This window comes from Carlito syrichta, unplaced genomic scaffold, assembly GCF_000164805.1.
Source record: "Carlito syrichta isolate Samal-C Ts95f unplaced genomic scaffold, Tarsius_syrichta-2.0.1 Scaffold317479, whole genome shotgun sequence".
NCBI lineage: Eukaryota > Metazoa > Chordata > Mammalia > Primates > Tarsiidae > Carlito > Carlito syrichta.
Window position 1 is genome coordinate 400,937 of NW_007261575.1, and position 14,330 is coordinate 415,266.

General features: G+C 41.9%; 1 protein-coding gene across 1 annotated transcript in view; it reads left to right on the plus strand.

Moving 5' to 3' along the window:
- The window catches only part of MYOM1 (myomesin 1), a 146,811-nt gene extending 132,815 nt beyond the window's left edge, over window positions 1-13,996 (plus strand). The window contains exons 30-38 of the mRNA XM_008074759.2: window positions 906-1,019; window positions 1,664-1,751; window positions 3,105-3,143; window positions 3,238-3,343; window positions 6,465-6,628; window positions 9,720-9,756; window positions 10,151-10,173; window positions 12,160-12,215; window positions 13,703-13,996. Of these exons, the coding sequence (XP_008072950.2) occupies window positions 906-1,019; window positions 1,664-1,751; window positions 3,105-3,143; window positions 3,238-3,343; window positions 6,465-6,628; window positions 9,720-9,756; window positions 10,151-10,173; window positions 12,160-12,215; window positions 13,703-13,996 (921 nt within the window). The remainder of the gene's footprint in view (window positions 1-905; window positions 1,020-1,663; window positions 1,752-3,104; window positions 3,144-3,237; window positions 3,344-6,464; window positions 6,629-9,719; window positions 9,757-10,150; window positions 10,174-12,159; window positions 12,216-13,702) is intronic.
- Window positions 13,997-14,330: the final 334 nt, after the last annotated feature.

Sequence of the window (14,330 nt, forward strand, 5' to 3'; positions counted from 1 at the left end):
TTTTTTGAGTTGGAGTCTCACTCTGTCGCCCAGAGTGGAATGCAGTGGCCGCTTCCGGCCACCGCAGCCTCGCCTGCTGGGTTCCAGTGATCCTTCCACCTCAGCCTTCCAAGTAACCAGAATTACAGGCATGCGCTACCACGCCCGGCTGATTTTTTGATTTATTGTAGAGATGAGGTCTCGCTGCCCAGGCGGGTCTCGAACCCGCGGGCTCAGGCAATCCACTCACCTCAGCCTCCCAAAGGCACGGGATTACAGGCTGAGCCACCGAGCCCGGCTTCCCTCCACATATATTTGCAATGCTTCTTTTATTAAATTTTTGGATATAGATTATGGCTTACTCATTATGTTCCTTTAATAAAGTCATTTGTTTTGTGACACAACCTATGTTTTCGTATGGTAGAATTTGTCTTCCTTTGGTTTTGAGATTTTTATTTATTTTATTTTTAATTTTTTTATTTTAAAGATGTGGGGTACAATTCAGGGTTAGGTATACAAATGTTCATTATGCAGGTACCCTTGTTGATAAGGTATGCTCCCCTCTCCCAGCAGATTCCCACTACTGCAAATCCCACCCCCCACTCCATGAGATTTTTATTTTTATGTAAGTGTATATGTTGGTTGGTATGTATCTATCCTCTGTTTTCTTTTCTATGAGATTATTTTAAAGTTAATTTTTATTGCTGGAAATAGAGATGCTGTTGGCTTAGGTTTATCCACTGGTGTCTCCTTTGTCTTAAACTCTTTTCTCAATTAAAATGGCTTTGAATTGATTCCTTTAGAAATCTGCGCCTTCTAACTTCACGCTCAGTGCTTTTTCTTCTACACCTTGCTGCGTTAAGTATTTTGTTTCATAAGAGTAACATTTCCTTATTCAAGAAGGGTAATTATGGTTTTCCTTTTAGGTGGCAAATATTAAGAAGGAGACTCACATTGTGTGGTACAAAGATGAGAGGGAGATATCAGTGGATGAAAGGCATGACTTTAAGGATGGGATCTGTACCCTGCTTATAACAGAGGTAGGTGGCTGTACATGCGAAATGTAAGAGATTGGCTCTGAACCCTATCCCCAAAGCAGAGACTAGCTTATGTGTTTCTTTCATGCCTGGGGGATGTATGATAGCCTACTTCCAACTGCTGTAGGAATACAAAAGTTTCTCTTGCCTTGTGATGTGCCTGGACTTGTTAGCTATCCAGTCAGAATCGGCTGGATGCCACAACCCCTGCTTTTCTTTGTTACGATTTTCACATATGACAGTTAAGTGTTTCTCTCTTTGGCCTCAAGATAACTTGTTCCCTAAAAGTACAGAGATAGTCCAACATAGTATTCATTTAAGTATAGATTTTTATTTTTATTTTGTTGTCTAAAAGAGCACAGCTTTCAAGTATATGTGATCATTAGTTTTTAATAAATGAAAGCAGAATAAAAGGTAAGTGCTTCAAACCTCAAATCAATTATAGCCTCAGAAGGTGAGAAGTCAGAACTGCTAGCTGGTCAAATTATTCTGGATAGGTGCTTCTCTGAACCGTTCATTACTCACATGGCTAGATTCTTGCTCAGTATGTTTTGATGGCAGTTCCACAAATCAAGGTCTTTAAGAGTGCAGGCGCCATACCCTGAGGCCAAGAAAAGCTGCAATGTGCTATATCTGTTCCCTCTTAGTTTTCCAAGAAAGATGCTGGGATTTATGAAGTTATCCTGAAAGATGATCGAGGGAAAGATAAGAGCAGACTGAAGCTTGTGGATGAAGGTCAGTCCGCCAGCTGCTGGGGTCTTTTGTGTGTGTTCCGTATACAGGTTACCAGAGTTAATGATTGAGGTCAAACTGATAATTGAAGACATGCTTTTTCTTTTCTTTTCTTTTCTTTTTTTGTCCCCAGATATTTTGGTTTACTGGAAATTCCAGCAGAATGAACTATCGTTTTATTAAAAAATATTTCACTGTTAGTCTTCCTAGAAATCCAAAGTATACTTTTGATCCTCAGAGAATTTATAGCCCATGGTCCACTAGGCATCTGTTTTCAATTTAAATCATTATTTTTGTTTCAACTCTATAAAAATGCTCCAGGATCCAAAACTTCTGAGAGAAGCATGACAAAAAATAGCTCATTCTTAAAGATAACAAGAAAGATTTATGTATGAAATTTGAAGCCTTGCAGTTCTTAGCATAGCAAGAAAGTAACTTCCATTTTTCAGAAACTACTAAGGGCAAATATATCACGATGAGGAAAACCTATGTGTGATTTCAAAATTTTCCATTTTGTTCTTGAACAAGATCTCTTAGCAATCAGTCTTGCTGACAAACAGCAGAAGTCTGACTGGTTTCACCTTCCTCCTCTTGGTGGAGACAGGGCTACATGTGTTTTTTGGCAAAAAGCATGAATAGACTGAGGAAGGCCAGGGGACCATGATGATTAATTCACTATGAATCAATGACATAGATAAGAAATGTCCTTTAGGCCAGGCATGGTGGCTCAGCCTGTAATCCCAGCCTTTTGGGAGGCCAAGGCAAGAGGATTGCCTAAGACCAGGGGTTTGAGACCAGCCTGGGCAACTTGGTGAGACCCCCGTCTCTGCAATAAATCAAAAAATAAGCTGGGCATGGTAGCACACGCCTGCAGTTCAACTACTTGGAAGACTGAGGCAGTAGGATCTCCTAAGCCCAGCAGGTCAAGGCTGTGGTGGCCATGAGTGTGCCACTGCACTATACAACCTGGGCAACAGAGTGAGACTTTGACTCAAAAAAAAAAGAAAAGAAAAGAAATGTCTTCTATTGTAAACCAAGGCTTTCGGGACTTAAGAAAGAGAATTCAAAGGGTGAGAACCTTCTTGGACGTCTCATTGTGGCCCTTTCTCTAGAATGTAAATATTGTGATAGTTACAAAAAATTAGAGGGAAAAAAAATCACAATAAGCAAACATCTTTTAAAACTTGGTAAAAATTTAGTTATGTCCTTAAAAAAAAATCACTTATGTTCAACCAGTCAACAAATTCACCTGTGTCCAATTTCCTTCACCAGACAGGGAATTTTTGAGAGCTAACCATTTGAGATTTGACCATTGAGCATTGTATTAAAGCTTTGGCTATACATCTCTATCCACAGCTTTCAAAGAACTGATGACAGAAGTATGCAAAAAAATAGGTAAGTTAAAATGTTCAGACCACAGTGATGCTTTATTTTGCTCCTTCTAGGACGAGTTTATAGGTGCATAAAATATACTCTTTTCTTCTTTCAGCTTTGACTGCTACAGACCTGAAAATCCAGAGCACAGCTGAGGGCATCCGGCTTTACTCTTTTGTTTCTTACTACCTGGATGATTTGAAAGTTAACTGGTCCCACAAGTAAGTAAATGGGAACTTACTTGTTGTATAGGAATTCTTTCTCCACTGAGGGAGGAAGAGAGTGAAAAATAAATCTTCTGTGCTTCTCTGGTAAGGAATCTTCTTATTCTCAGGACTGAAGTTAATGAGCCTAGGACAGAAACACCCAGAATGTTCCCTCACTCTGAGGTTGGCACTTCCCCAACATGTACACAGTGAGGCCGGTTATGGCTACAGTGCATCATTATTTGTGATCTAAGAAGTGTCATCATTCACAAACATCTCTCTAATGTAACCTTCACCTCCAGACTCTCTCTACTTTGCCAGGCATCCAGAGTCCCATCCTTAGCCTTCTCTTTCTGTATTCAGTTAACACATGCTGTGGTCTGGAACACAAATGAAGCTGTGTGCACCAGGAGACACCAAATTTTCCATGATATGAGTTAATGACCATTGGCCAAAGAAGCCTCATCCAGAGGAATGCCCAAGATTGTTGTTGCTATTTACAGCAATTGGCATCATTGGGCATTGGCATGTTTCTGTCCACCCTTGGAAGGTTTTAGAGATCTCAGGATGACTTTGGGGACTATGTCTTTGAACTGGCTCGAGCCGGAAGGAAGATCTGTTCCAATCCCAGGCTTCCTTTGTGGAGTTATTGAGGGATTCCATTTACATTCTCCTCTGGGATTCCACGTGCAGAAATAGGTTTCTAAGTCGAACCAGTATTCCCATGTATACTCTGGGAATGTGTCCTTAACCTCCATGCCTCCTGAAAGCAAGATCACACAGGCCTGGCATAGATAATCTGATGGGGCATAGCCACCTTCAGTCCAACCTTAGGATGCAGCAGATACTCATTTCAAGCTCCCAGGTGTTCATAAGAGCCCCACTGAGAAGAAGGTCAAGTGGCATCCCCTGGAGGTTGCAGTTGACAATGTTTGTTTATATCATACCTCCAGTGGGCCCTGACAGTACTCCGACACTAGTTCTAGCACCTTAGATATATTAATTCATTTCATATTCACCACTCTGTGTGGTAGGCATACCTCATTTTAGTGACGAGGAAGCTCAGGCTTGGGGAGATGACTTGCCCCAGATCATACAGCTAAGAGGCAGGCTGAAGGCTGAGCCCAGGCAGCCTCACTCCAGAGCACAGCCCATTGTGGCACTGGCCACCCCGGGTGCAAGTTGCATAAAGTCTAGACGAACAGTTAACCAGAGTCACATCCCACAAGGCAGTCATCTGTGTTTTCTTTAAAATGACTTTACTGTTATGCAGAACAGTGCTTTGTCATTATTACTATTATTAATCATTTCTTGAGTTCTAAAAATGAGTAGTAAAATTCTAGTGGAGAATGCTTGGGATTTTTATTCCTTTGTTCTTCAGAGTACATTTTAAGAAAGTAATTGTATGTTGAAATAGATCAAATTCTAGGAAATTCCTCTGTAATATCTAGGACATTCTAATATATCAATTTAAAGAATGAGGGAAGTAAAATTTGTTGAATCATCAATCAAAAAGCTTTATATCATCTCTAAAAGAATTACTTGTTCAAAAAACAAGAATACGTTTTGAGGAAATTCCTATTAGACTAGCAAGGCATAAGCATCTTACATTATTTGGTCTAGTCAACTACATGACTTTTTGTGTATTTGTATGCCTGTGAGATTCAGAAATAAAGATTGTCATGGCTGTCTATATGTGCCATTATGGGGGGAAAAACCTTTAAATGGGTTTTTAGTCTTGATTGCTCTTATCTTCCCTTATGATTTTTATGTGGGTCATTTAGTTTCCTGAATCTCAGTTTTCTTGTATATAAAATAGGAGTAATAATATCTATCTTATATGAAGCACTTTAAAAAGGTAAGATACTATTATACAGTAACCAGAAATTAAAGAATTAAAAGAGCAAAGCAGAGGACACTATCTAACTCGAACTCTCTAAGACACATCTATTGCTCAGGCTAAAATTTGTGGGGGTACAGATGGTTTCTTTACCCTACATTTTATAGCATTTTAATTTTAAACACCTTTTTGGACAAATACATACTCTTAAAAACCTAGTGGTCTAAGAAATATGCTAAATACTTATTTGGAAGCCAAAACTATTTTGGCAGAGATGTTCCTTTTTCTAGGCTTTTTACAGTTGATTTTGTTTATTACAACTATAAACGTAATACATGCTTGTTTTAGAAAATCCATTCATGACATCATGTCGTAAATCAGAAAGAATTCATCATATGAAATCATCCATAATTTTACTAGCCATAATATAAACATTTTAGGGTACTTCCTTCTAGTATTTTTCCTATGAATAATTGTTACTATAAGAAAGGATTCTTGTGTACTGCCTTTTAAAAAATTTCCTCACATTTTCTTACAAACGCTTCATAAAGTTTCTTCTAAGATCACTGAGTTCACCTACTTACTTTTCCTTCATCTAGAACAGTAGCATTTCTAGACCATCAGATCACAATACAAAGAGCTATATTTTTCTCGTATTCTCTTGCAGATTATACAATGGGTGGGTCTGTTCATGACTGACTACGAAATACTGAGAAACTCACGTCAAGGGGCAGAGAATGTGCCTCACTCATCTTGGCAGCAACTCTGCTTTCTATTCACTCTTGGCTCTACTACCAAATGCATCTTTATATATTTTGCATTGCTTTGGAAAGCATAAGTCAATAGATGTCAGGCACAGATGAACCTCCATAAATGTCTTTTTGGCTACCTCATAAAATTTGATTTACAGCCATAGATTATCGGTATAAAAGATACAGTAAAATAATATATAGTTTGGTCTTTTGACTTTAAAGATTCCCTTAGTCCTACAAATAAACCCAAGCAAAATCAAACATAATTAATACCACTGAGAAGTATTGGTGTTGCCACAGGTACTGGGTCGCAGGCTTCTATGGGGAGTCATATACATGTTCAGACGATCAGAACTTGGGCCTTGGAATTCCAGTTTTCTGTGTCAGGGCCCGTAATTTCTCTGAAGCAGAATAATAACATATGCAGATCCCGTGTTTCTGTAAAGCATACGAAACCTTGTGGTAAGCCCTTCCATAAGAGGCAAAGTAAAGATCAGCTCTGGATGGAAGCCAACACTAAGGATGTTTTCTTTGATTTTAACAGTGGGACTGCGATTAAGTACACAGACAGAGTCAAGAGTGGGGTCACCGGGGAGCAGATCTGGCTACAAATCAATGAGCCCACACCTAATGACAAAGGGAAATACATAATGGAGCTCTTTGATGGCAAAACTGGACACCACAAGACACTGGATCTTTCTGGACAAGGTAAACAGGCATTCTGACTTCCTCTACAGGAGTGGGCCTTTTAAAAAAGAATGAAGGGCGGAAAGAGGTCATTATGTTGGTGATGTCCAAGAACAAAATTTCAACAAAGTACATTAAAGATCTACTTAGCTTATATGAGCCACTCATGAATTGCGCAGTACCCCATTTAGCAAATAGGAACGTGTCATGCTGGTTGTGGTAGAACAGTTGGTGTTTGTAAGGTAGCTTGAGCAGGATCGAGGAAACAGCATAGTTCAAAAGCAGATTGGTTACAAGTTACCTCAGGTTACTTTCCTTATAGGGTGTAGGATTTAAGTAGAGAAGAGAAGACTCTTTTATCATGCTCAGGCTGACTGGACCCCTTCTGACTGGTTACTATGATCTTCTCCTCTCTCTCTCTCTTTTTTCTTTTAAACTGACCTGTTTTCAAGTTCAGTTTGTTGACATGGCACCTAGCAGGAGTGATTCCATTCTGGTCTGTTGGGGCCCTAGTGTAGGAGCTCAGTCAAAAACAGTAGCTGCCCATTAATTTAACGATAACTTTGATAAAGCAGTTTTAATTCAGCCATGGTGACAGAAGCAGGAATTCAGGGGGGTGAAGAATCAGTGCAAAGTAAGGTGGAGATGGTGAACATGGGAAGAAAGCCCTGTTCTTCCAGGAAGGTGTTTACAAAGAAGGGCAGGCTGACTCACAATCACCTGAGAAGAGCAAACACTGAAAAGAATCACTTTATGGTGATTTAGACTTGAGTGTTTCCATAGAGTTGACTTACTAAAGTTCTGAAGAATGGAAGGTTTGAGACCAAGGGCAGAGGCCAAAGTGCTGACTCTGAGAAGGAGCAGGGCCGTCTCTTCTTCAGAAACTGGACAGGAGTGGGTCAGCAAAGACACACATTGAGGAAAACAGAAGGAAGTGGAAAGGTTATGTCCTTACAGCCTCAGATATCTTGGCCACGTGCTGAGAGGTCGGGGGTAAACAGGGAAGAAGAGAAGAAAGTCATGAGATCTGGACAAAAGCCTTTCATCTAAGAGCAAAGACAAAGGGTGAGGCACAACCATTAATTTAAAGTTTTAAAGTTCAAAGATACACAGTTCTAAGTAAAAAGTTAAAAACGTTGTGCTGTTTTTCCCTCTCTCTGTACCAAACTCATCATTTCCTATAGAAATAAAATCGTCTGTTTTGTATCAATGTAACTAAAGGAAGCTAAGGATTGACTTTTCCCTTCACTTCCTTATATGTTCAAATACAATCCGAGGCCAGGCTTGGTGGCTTACACCTGTAATCTCAACATTTTGAGGGGTCAAGGAGGGAGGATCACGTGAACCTTGGAGTCTGAAACCAGGCAGGGCAGCATAGCAAGACCTCGTCTCTACAAATAAAAAGTTAGCCGAGGTTGGTGTTGCATGCCTGTAGTCCCAGCTACTCAGGAGGCTGAGGTGGAAGGATCACCAGGACTCAGGAGGTGGAGGCTGTGGTGAGCTGTGATTATGCCTCTGCACTCCAGCCTGGATAACAAAGTGAGACCCTAACTCAAAAAAAAGGTACAATCTAAATATGCAGTAACAGCCGGGCTCGGTGGCTCAGCCTGTAATCCCGCGCCTTTGGAGGCTGAGGTGAGTGGATTGCCTGAGCCCGCAGGTTCGAGACCCGCCTGGGTAACTTGGCGAGACCTCCTCTCTACAATAAATCAAAAAACTAGCCGGGCGTGGTAGCGTGCGCCTGTAGTTTCAGCTACTTGGAAGGCTGAGCAGAAGGCTCGCTGGAGCCCAGCAGGTTGAGGCTGCGGTGGCCGTGAGCGACCACTGCACTCCAGTCTGGGTGGCAGAGTGAGACTCCAACTCAAAAAAAAAAAAAGTTTAGAGCACAGTCTTTTAACCCTGCCTGGAGGGTTTCTGGGGCTGCATTGCCTGGCCCTCGCCCCAACCCTCCTATCATGATGGGAAAGCCTCACCACAAGGCCTACCGTGGTGGGAGCAGCCGCTCCCGAGGGACGCAGACTTTCTAGGACACATTTGCCTGCGTCACAAGCATGCAGAGACGGGGGATTTCTTTTGCAGTGCATCTGACAATCTGAAACAATAGAAAAAGGGAAGCAATAAGTGGGTGGATAAATTTAAAATTCAAAGACTGTTATTTTTACTCTCTGGCCCACCAGAGCTTATTTCACCGCCCCACTCTCAAATGCCCCTGAAGCAAAAGACTGTGGATGGTCTTACCAGTACAGCCGGGTGGCTCTGCCCGTCTTCCCCTCAGTGTGGTATGGGGGCAAAGGTCAGTGAGTGCTGAACCCCGAGCAAGCCTGATTCGTCTGCACCTTCTGTTGACAGATGAGAAAAAATAAGGACCAGCAACTTGAAGCTTTCCTAAAACGGAGTGGACTCATAGTATCTAAGCATTCCCTAGACTTCAAGTATTGTGATTCCTAGACCATAGGGGAGATTAAAGGAGTGGGAGGGATTTCCAAATGAGGCACCATCTTGCGCAAAGTGGCTTGCTCTGCAGGCCCAGAACAAATATTATTTTAGCATTTGATGGTTCTCATTTCCTTGTCTCACTTGTCTTTCATCTCGTCTCCATCAGGGCGTAAGAAGCATTGCTTCAGGCAAGCGCGGGCACACCCTGTGATAACAGTAGCTCACTGTACTCTTTTTTGCCCAAATAGACCAGACAACACAACATGGAGAGACGTCTAACTGTCTATATGGGAGGCTGTGACATCTGGGAGAATTTAATGAGAAAGGCTTTTGATGTTCAGGAAGCTTACTAGACAGCCGGCTTTTATTTGAAACAGATTTTATTCCCATTTTTTTTCTTTGGTGGAGCTAATCTTTGCCTTTCCACTTGAGGGGTTGGAGGTTGCTGAGTTGAAAGCTTCTAAAATCTACTATTTCATAATTTCTGAATAGAAGGTATTTGTTTATGTTAACTACATTAAACTGTAGAGAGAAAGCACAAGCACAGTCTTATTCAAAGCCAGTTTAGTCATGTCTGCACTGATCACAATGACCTTGGTTTGTGAGGTTTAATCAGCTCCTTTGTGTCATCAAGTCTGGGTGAGAAATTCTAACTTTTCTTTTTTTTCTCTTATAGCATATGATGAAGCCTTTGCTGAATTCCAGAGGTTGAAGTAAGTTCCTTATCCTAGCCAATCCATTTCCATGCACTAATTTCTCTGGAAGCTTGTATACTATTTACCCATCTGGGTGTTAGAAAGAGTTTTGGGGGTTGGGTGTGGTGGTTCACACCAGTTATCCTAGCACTTTGGGAGACCAATATGAGAAAATCACTTGAGGCCCAGAGTTTAAGATCAACCTGGGCAACATAGCAAGACTCTGTTACTACAAAAAAAAAAGACAAAAAATTATTTCAGCAAGTACAGTAAAAGCAGCACTTCCCACTGTTACATTGAGCAGCAAAATGTTTCTGAAGCAATGAAATGCAGTCAAGGTTAGCTACTTTGAAGTAACACTGAAACAAAACTCTTCTTTGTTTGTGTGTTTGTCTGTACATCTCAACCACAGACAAGCTGCCATTGCCGAGAAAAGTAAGTAAACCACATTTACATGTATTCCCAGTATAGACTCCACATATAGTTTTATTTTGCTATTATGACTACAGATGGAGGAGAGTGGGAGCTCTTTTTTTTTTCTCCTTTCCTTTCTTTTTTTGGAAGTCTTATTTGGAAGTCTACATTTGTTTTCATTTAGTCTTTTGAGTAAGAATGTCTATGGAAAGACAATCTCAGGTTACATTATAAGGATGTCACCCAACCCTTGACTCGAGCCACCCCCCAGGCAGCCAGAGAAATCTCTTGGCTGCAAATCACACAATTGGTTGTTAGTCACTTGTGGGCAGAATGTATCAGAAAAATGTGTACACATTAGAGAAAAGAAGCATCAAGAAACATTGTAAATCAAGAAACATCAGGCAAATCATTGTAACTTGTCCCCAACAAGTATTTTGCATTTTCTGAGAACCCCTGTAGATGTTGAATAAGGCCATCCTTACTTTTTCATTGACTGTCTAGACACAGTCTGAGTGAACAAACACCACACTGTCAAGTCTTTGTGCATACCCAGAAACATACTCCAGGTCCTTCAGGATGGAACTCTGACCCTTTCACTTGCACTGTTTCCCTCCGCTCCTTTCTCCTTTTTGCCTCTCCCAGCTCATGCCCTGCTTTCGTGAGGCTGCTGCTTGTGGTCAAGTGATTGATGCCAGTACAGGGGCATGAAAACAAGAGGAGGCATCTCTTGTCTGCTACTTAGCAAAGTACACATCTGCAGTTTTCCATCCCTCCCAATTCCTGAATTCTCTTGTGGGCAAGGAGCCTAGTCCTTCAGTTCATGGACTCTTTACAGCTGGAAGAGAACTCAGAACTCTTTTAAACTGTTATAGGCCATGGAACAATTACTTCAAACAAAGTCTTCCACACAGACCCAATACCTGAAATAGGTAAAAGCTGAGTTAATCTTCACTGAAGTTTGGACGGGGTCCTGGCTCCCTATCTCAGTGTCCCCTTCCTGTCAGGCTCCCAAGAAGAATCCTGCAGGTGCTATGGAGAAGTTTGAAAAATTAATGTTCACAGGTCTAATGAAACCCCTCCCACCCCACAGATTAGGCGATTGGGGCCCACACAGTGAAGTGACTGACCCAATATCACACAGTCAGTCGTGCAGGGAGCCAGGTGATAGGTTAGACTTATAAGTAGTCTGATGGAATCAGCAATAGAATGCTGTCGAGTTTCCCCTAGTGGGGAAAGTAATTATGGGAACAAGGGTTAAGAGTCACAAATTAACTGAAGTAGGTCTGCATGTGAGAGGGAGGTGGCCGTTGTGTTCACGCCAAAGAGGATGACTTTGAGTGAATTACAGAAAGGCGCCCTTCCCAGGGACTGAGGCCGTCACACCCAGAGCGCATGACTCAGCTGAGGGCATCCACCCGAGATCTGAGCACCCTTCTCATGCCCTGTCCTCTCATCTGGGGTCTTCATTCTCACAGCTGTGGACAGCGGCCTACAAAGCACTACCAAGAACTACCAGGAGACAAGAAAGGGAAGTTCTCTAGGGAAGGCCTCAAAAACTCCTCACCTCAAATCTCTCTAGCATACAGCCCTTCCATCACGCAACCTTTCTTCTACATATGGAAACCCATGAGAGAGGCCAAGCCAGGCTTGGAGGCCGTCCGTGGAGATCTGTTCTGCTTCCTCAGGCTTAGCCCCATGAAACTGCAGAAAGGCCACAACTGAAAACAACCATCAAAACGATAGAGCAGGTCTTGATGTGACAAAACTATCTCAAGCTGGTATTTTAGGTGCAGATGGCAGGTACTGTGTGCACACAAGATGTCGGTGAAGGAAGAGGATTAAAGTCCAGAATCCCTGGATCATTTTCCTCTTTTGCGTATAGTAAACAAAGTGAAATAACTGTGAGGAGAGGGAAACTAAATTGGAAAATTTTGGGGTGGTTTTGTGAGTGTGATTGCTGGTCTTCATAATCTCAGTGATTAACCGAAATGCCTGTACTTGCAGATCGCGCACGGGTGCTGGGTGGCCTCCCAGACGTGGTCACCATCCAGGAGGGTAAGGTAAGCATGGAGCACGCCCACACCCACTTCTGTACCAGGAACGGGTGCCAGCACCCTGACTTTGTTTCTTCTTCTAATATATAGTTAACATCCCACCATCTTCATCTTATTCTGTGGCTGCTTATACTTGACCAGGAGAGTGAAATACAAGGTTTAAAATGCAGCTGGCTTCCCAGTCATCTTAATGTTTTAAAAACCAAGCATCAGGACACACGTTTGTCTCTTATGGACGTATATAGACCACTTAGTATCTTTCTAGAGTCACTCTTTAAAATTATGAGAAAGAAAGTGGTCAGTCATAACTCTTTTGACCAATGTAATTGAAGAAAGAAACAACTTCTAATACATAGTGGGAAGTGGATTGTACTATCAAGTGTCTCACCTTTGAAGGGGAACATGTTGCTCTATGAATTTCTAAAGGTTCTATTTCTGTTAAAAATGGACTTCCTTCCATTTGATTTTAAACTGGTATAACCTGGCTCTGTAATAATTTGTCTGAGAGGCAACGAACATAGTTTCTAACCTGGATTCACTTTCTTCCTCTCTGTTTCTTAAAACAAGTTTAATTTGGAAATTGGAGAGGGGGGCCGGATATGATTATGAAAGGACAACACAGGGGGTCGTTGTGGTGATGGTAATATCCTGTAAATTGAATAGAATGAAACACACACACACACAAAAGAATGAAACACAAACTCAAATAAGTACAAGTAAAATTGGAGAAATCTAAGTGAGATGAGTAGATTGAATCAATGTCAGCATACTGGTTGTGATATAGCACTCTAGTTCTGTAAAATGCTACCACTGGGGACACTGATAAAAGGCACACCAGATCTCTTTATTGTTTCTTACAACTGCATGTGAGTCTATAATTATTTAGATTTCTTTCCATAAAAAAGAAAGGTAAAGTAAAACCATAGACCTACATATTGGTCTTTTCAAATAAGAAGGCTTCAGCAGAGATGGGATTGTTTTCTTCAGGAATGCGTTTGGGTGGAGCATTCCTCCAACAGCAACAGACTGAGTGGGGTTTGAGGAGAGAAGTAAGATGAGGATGGTGGGATTTGAAAACTAGTGCCATTATCTGAAGCAGTTGTTCCGATTCTGCTGCTGGGCTCTTTGATGCAAATGAAATTCAAAGGTGAGCAGGTGGTGATTATGGCGATGAGATTTCTCTACTGAGACACAGCCCAAAATGCCACATCAGAGCAAAAGGCATCTATGTGTTCACGAAAGCAAGTGTGGAGGTGGCGAATGGTAGTAAACTCCTTCCAGTGCTTTCGACAGTTAAGTATTCCAGCCTTAAAGAGACCTACTCAGTTGTTACTTCAAAAGGTGACACAGATGCATAAGTGTAACTACTTTAAACCTGGTCCGGGAGGTACTTATGTATCCTCTGTCTGTTCATGCCAAGCTGCCAGTGACATTCTTGAAGTTGGATCATGATGTCTGATTTATCTCCTTCCCTCCCATAACTTGTCTTGCAGGCGCTTAATCTCACTTGCAACGTGTGGGGTGATCCACCTCCGGAGATCTCGTGGTTGAAGAATGAAAAGCCTCTGGTCCCAGATGACCACTGCAGCCTCAGGTTCGAGGCCAGCAAGACTGCTTACTTCACCATCACCGGCGTGAGCACCACTGACTCTGGCAAATACGGGCTGGTTGTGAAGAACAAGTATGGCACGGAGACCAGCGACTTCACCGTCAGCGTGTTCATCCCAGAGGAGGAGGCGCGGCAGGCTGCCCTGAAGGCCCAGAAAGGCAACAAGAAGGCCAAGTGATGGGAGGTTGGTGGTGGAGGTGTGGGGACAGCCGAGGAGAGCCCAGCTGATCTGGGCTACTTGTGTGGGAATGATTTGAGTTAAAGATGAGGAAGGCTTCAGTTTTCTCCTCCCTATTTTGTGCTAGCTTTGGGAAAACAACTGTCTGTTGTTCCTATAAAAAAGCGGGAGCTAACAACACTTTAATAGTTTTTCTTTATCTCCAAATTATATGTTAAGAAAATGCCATTGGTAGCAGGAATATTAGAAAACTGGTTTAAGGAAAGACCAGGATAAAGTTGGAGGGACAAGGGATGATGATCAGAGAACAAAAGAAGGTGTTATGCAGCAGAGT